The sequence below is a fragment of the Lolium rigidum genome, chromosome 4, assembly GCF_022539505.1.
Source record: "Lolium rigidum isolate FL_2022 chromosome 4, APGP_CSIRO_Lrig_0.1, whole genome shotgun sequence".
Lineage (NCBI taxonomy): Eukaryota > Viridiplantae > Streptophyta > Magnoliopsida > Poales > Poaceae > Lolium > Lolium rigidum.
This window is the reverse complement of record NC_061511.1, coordinates 273,975,914-273,981,286: the sequence shown is the minus strand read 5'-3', so window position 1 is coordinate 273,981,286 and position 5,373 is coordinate 273,975,914. Positions and strand designations below refer to the sequence as shown.

The 5,373-nt window shown below is 42.8% G+C and overlaps 1 protein-coding gene across 1 annotated transcript; it reads right to left on the bottom strand.

The window, feature by feature from the left end:
• Positions 1–1,127: 1,127 nt before the first annotated feature.
• On the bottom strand, positions 1,128–4,663 carry LOC124650629 (probable ADP-ribosylation factor GTPase-activating protein AGD11). Its single transcript, XM_047190144.1, has 9 exons — positions 4,480–4,663; positions 4,343–4,398; positions 3,868–3,967; positions 3,335–3,410; positions 2,705–2,868; positions 2,451–2,619; positions 2,256–2,378; positions 2,075–2,170; positions 1,128–1,552 (listed from the first exon to the last, which is right to left on the bottom strand). The coding sequence occupies exons 1-9, from the start codon at positions 4,536–4,538 to the stop codon at positions 1,271–1,273; spliced, it is 1,125 nt and encodes a 374-aa protein (XP_047046100.1). The 5' UTR covers positions 4,539–4,663; the 3' UTR covers positions 1,128–1,270.
• Between the last annotated feature and the right edge of the window lie 710 nt (positions 4,664–5,373).

Sequence of the window (5,373 nt, the reverse complement as noted above, 5' to 3'; positions counted from 1 at the left end):
GACATCGGCATGGGGGGGCGGGGAGCTGAATCCTACTGCGTCCCAAAAGCGACGCGCAAAAGAACAGCCGAAGAAAATGTGGTTGGCCATCTCGAGGGGAGCCTGGCAGATGGGGCACCCCGCCTCCACAGCGGAAAGGATGTTCTTCCGCAGCAGCGCCACCCTGGACTGGACCCGGGCCTTGGCCTGGCTTCCCTTTCAAAAAAACAAGGCTAGCTTGTACAGTTTTTTTTCATTTAAAAAATATTAAGATCAAAATGATATCGTGTACATCTGGCCTCACCAACAACACAATGTCAAGAGCTCGTAGAGAAATCCCGAATGAACTGTCAAATTATTGCATGGAAATGCAAAAGGAAAGACAGAACCCAAAAAAAAAAGTTATGTTCAAAGGGATCAACCATATCCAACAACAAAAACTAAACATCAACTACTACGGTTGGCACTTGGCAGCACACAATACTCTAAGAATGGTTTTCCCAAAGGATCCAGGAAGGGTGATGCACGAGTGTTTCCGCTGTAAAATGCAACCATTAGGGTCAGTATGGTTTTCACTGCGGAGAGTAAGCCTGAGGGAAAACTTCAGTCAATGCCTCTAACATGGAACGCCATGTAACCAGCGTTATTTTCAGGTACAACCAATAAAATTCAGACCAGATTCAACATGTGATGTCGTCCTCACATGTTGAGCCATCATCTCATACCTCACAATCTTGACAATAGTGAACACGAACCAAAGGTATGCGCTTTACTATGGACATTCAGACCCACGGAACACTTCAGATCACCTACAAGGACCAATCAAGTTAAACGTCCACACGCCAAGCCACGGACAGGGCGCCATGGCTATAGTAGCACTCGATCAAACGATCTGGGGAAGAACTCAGTGCTACAACCCTGATCGGGAGGACTAACTTGGACTATGACGGGCAACGACATGCTTCATCGTAGCCTAGCAATGATGAAGATCAAGTTTGGCCAGGTTAGCATCCTCCTAGTGGGAGATTTCTGCCACTTTCAGACACGCAAAAAAAAATGGTCCATCTACAAGCCTCCTCCTCCGTATTGTTTCTTTGAGCCTAAATTAGAGCTATATATATGAGTTTAACTTTTGATTCCTATCTATACAACATTTCACATCCATGAAGTCCTTCAGCATGACAATTACAGGCATGCAGTAAACTCAACAAGAAAATATCTCCCCATAGTGCAAAGCGATTTTAGAATTGATCACAGCCATGGAACATTTCATCTCAGCGGAAAACCGCAGCTACTGACTGAGGGGCACACACTCGAGCTTGATCTCAAGCTCCCCATGCTCAACGTCCTGAAGCCTCAGCGCGATCTCCTGCTCCACCTTACCATCGACAATCGCAATGACGCTGTCCTTGACTAGAATGCTGTTCTCACTTGCCAAGAATGTGCAGATCTGCGCCGATTCTGTGTTCATAGAGCTCTGGTACTCTCTTGCTGCAGAGATCAATGGCTGGATATCAACATCAGCCTCCCCCATTCGGTCGTCAGCGCTGAATGTGTCCTTGTCGAAGACTTGCTGTTAGGTACAAATAGATAGCTCAGAGTGCGTTTTATTTTGTCAAAAACAAAATCGAGGGCGTAGAAGCATGAGACATTTGAAGAACAATGAATATTCCCTCAGTAACTACTCTTTAATCTTCATACTCTCATAAAAAAACTCTCTTACACTAGCATGTCATCCTAAAACAAAACTGCAGCCTACCCCTTGTCCAGAAAAAAAATATGACCACATTGGAGAGAAGTATCCATATGTAAACCTCCATTACCAGTATAAATATAGTCACTGGCTATGAGTTTTGTTACTTAAAATTGACTTGTAATTTAATACGCGAGAGCAATTTAGACGCAACCTGTTCAACGCCTTAGGCTTACACGTCAAAGGTAAGAGTTCACTATGCACACACACCACACAAGAATACTTTTCTACCACACTCAGTTAGGACAACAACCACAACTTTCATTGATATGAACAAAGAAAAAATACTACTCCGTAAATCTTTGCTGCTATTAAAAAGCCTCTACATGAAAGAACACGTACCACTTTAAGAGGCGGCACCGGGTGAGGGATTGATAGCATTAATCTTTCATTCCATATAGGGTTCAGGGTGTTCTTTATCACCCTTGTTTTCATGGACTAAAAAAGATGAAACTGTTAATTGGTTGCAAAAAAATATCTTTGCACGACTAAGCTGTAGTATCCACCAATGAAATCTGCTTACTTGGTGTCCTAGGATAATCATAACATATGGATCACTTGACATCACATCACGAACAGCTAAATTTATGCCCCTTATGATGTCAACCTTAATTAATCCAACGAATTCTACCATGCCGATTTCCATCTGAAAAACCATAGCTACTGTTAGAGTAGAAGTGGTGTACAAAGCAGCAATGGCCATGAGAGTATATTGTACCATTTTTTTTACTCCTTTGTGATCATGGTCCTTTTTCCTCCAGCTATTTCTGAAAGTACCATGTTTGCTGCTACTGTGTTGCTGGTTATGATGTTTATTTGATCCAGGTTTGCGCAAAGGACATGCAAATTGTGGATCAGTCACAAATTGTTGAAGCTCGTATTTTTTCCTGCATATATATAAAGACAGAAAAAAATAGTCCCATCAACAAAGTTACAGAAAAGTAGCGATGGTAAAAAAACCCAGTTTTATACCTAATGAAAGTAGCACGCTCCTCTGTAGCGAAATCCACTCTTGACTTTTTGTAGTTCTCAGGTAAAAATGCTTCATATCTAGTGTTCACAGTAGCATTACCGCCTGAATTAGCTAAACAGTTGACTTCATCATCCGTCCATTCATCCAGATTCACCGAAATCACCTATCCACATCTCAACCATAATTGTTGATCAGTTCAGTAAGAAACTAATAGGTTTGTTAACTCTGTATTCACTATCTTAACTATCTACTGGTTTTGAGATAAGAATCCGCGAGTCCGAGAAAAAAATTGTCACCATATGCGTATGATGTACAGAGGAATTCAGGGTATTAACATGGAAAAAAATAGCGCGCTATTTCGGCGCTAATAGCATGCTATAGCGTTTCTAGACAGCCCACGCTACATCATTTCGACGCTATAGCGTGCTATAGCGTCCTATTAGCGTATTTTTCGGCCGACGCTATTTTGTTATAGCGCTATTTGTTTCCTTGGGTATTAATAGTGCTACTGATCAGCTAATTTCACAAAATAAATAATACTATTTTCATACTTCATAAGTCGATCTAACAAAAATTTGGAGATGGGAATATGGCACACAAAAAAGAAATACACAGAATCCATCGCGTACCTTCGATATGTGTACTCCAAGACTTCTGTGAGTTCCAGAGCACTTGATGCAAATGAATGCACCGAAAGGCAATGCCCTGCAAGTGCCACACCGGTTAATGATAGTGAAAAACTATTGGCATTGCTTAAATATGGTCACAACAAAGTGATAAATATTTCAATGAAAATTGGAATCCGTAAATCGTAGCACTAATTGATATCTTTATGGTACACTCCAAACGAAATAACACAATCCTAAATGAAACAGCATAACATCCAATATGCACAATATGATTTACTTAGTTATATTACCGTTTTCGTTTTAACCAGATACCCCATTTAGCAAAATAAATGGTTTGTGATATCAAATCATATATCAATAACTGTGATGCAACAGGTTAAGAGATACATCACAAAAACTGAGTATGATATTTAGCTGAGCAGAGAATGGTGCAAACTTTTCCGAATAGGGCATGTAAGCCTAGCAATGAGACATAAACCACATGGAAAATTTAAGAAAAATGTCAGCTTATGCCAAAACCAATTGGTACTTACGCCCACTTTGGATCTGGGGTGCCACAGTCGGCGCAGAATTTGTTGGCAGGTTGGTTCAGAAGATGTTCCAATCTTTCCCTTGCATTAGATGGATCCGTATCTGCTAAGCATCAGAAGTAATCAATTAGCAGGCCACGCAAGCAGGCAAAACAAATTGCAAAAACTATTTTTTTTATTTGAATGTTAGCAGGACAGGAGAGGTGCTAACTAATGTAGATATGTACTCTCATGGGCCACGGGTAATGCGAACAAGAAATGAAATCAAATGCTGAAAAGGAAGGGAATCAACAAATGTTGCATTGATTCTGCAGATAGATCAAGGGGTCGACATTAAGCTCTACAGCCAGCAAGGCTCAACAAACGTTGAAATTCTCCAGCTAGATGTTACATTACCAGTGAATCACACATTCATTTGCAGGGGCGGAATCGTGAAGCAAGAAAAAATAAGAGGAAAAAACGGGGAGGAAGGACAGACCTGATGAATCGGAGTGGTCGCCGCCATCATTTTGGGATCCGAATCCATCGCACGTCCTTGAAGACAGAGAACCATCAAATCGCAACGTGATCGAAGTACGCAAGAAAATTCGGAGGGGACATGATGCATGTACTCACTTGCTGTAATGCTTGCTCGGGGTCTCAAGAAAATGAAGGAGACTGTTGTCGTCGTCCATTCCCTCCCTCCTCCTTGTTTCCTTGTTCACCTCGTCGCCGCGCAGAGGACATGAAGGACGTGGTGGCGGCGACCCATCACCACCGCATGCGCCGACGAGATCGAGGGCTCGGCAGGCTCGGATCGAGTTGCGCGCGCGCGGCCCTGGTCAGATTCGCCGCGGGGACGGACGGGCCACCATTGGCGATGCCGGGAGCTGGGGACACCAGAGGATTTCGCCGCGTCCTTCCCTTTCCTCTTTCTTCCTCGTTCGTCGTTGTGTCTGATTGGGGGAATTCGGGGGGTGGAAGCGCGGCTGACCAAGAATAGGCGGATGTGGACAGCTTTGACGCCCGAATAGAAATGCTGACACGTGGCTACATGTTCGCCTCCTCTGACACGCGTGCACCGCCGGCAGACCGGCACCGGCGCGGCGGCGCCGCCCCGCCCCGCCAGCGCTCGGAAGATACTGCTGCAAGCTGTTGTGCCATGAAAAGTTCTTTGCATCGGAGATAAAACTTTGGGAGGATAAATAGTTGGATGCAACCACCATTGGACAATAATATCTAGCTTTATATAATATCGAATATCATAAAAGTGATCCTTTAGCAAAGGTGATGGAAATATCTCCACCAACTATCTCAGGCATAAATTTATTAAACTCCGGTTGTTATCTTGGAATGAACTTGTACAGCGGTTAGCTTTAGTCCAGCACGAACAAGGGTCATTAGGAAATTACAAAGAATGGTGTATTTTCGGTAGGTTCCATGTAAAAAGCGTGAATAAACCTATTCAGCTGGTAGTTCATAATAAATTTATTAAGATTAAGATACCATTGAAAACAAAAAAAATTGCAT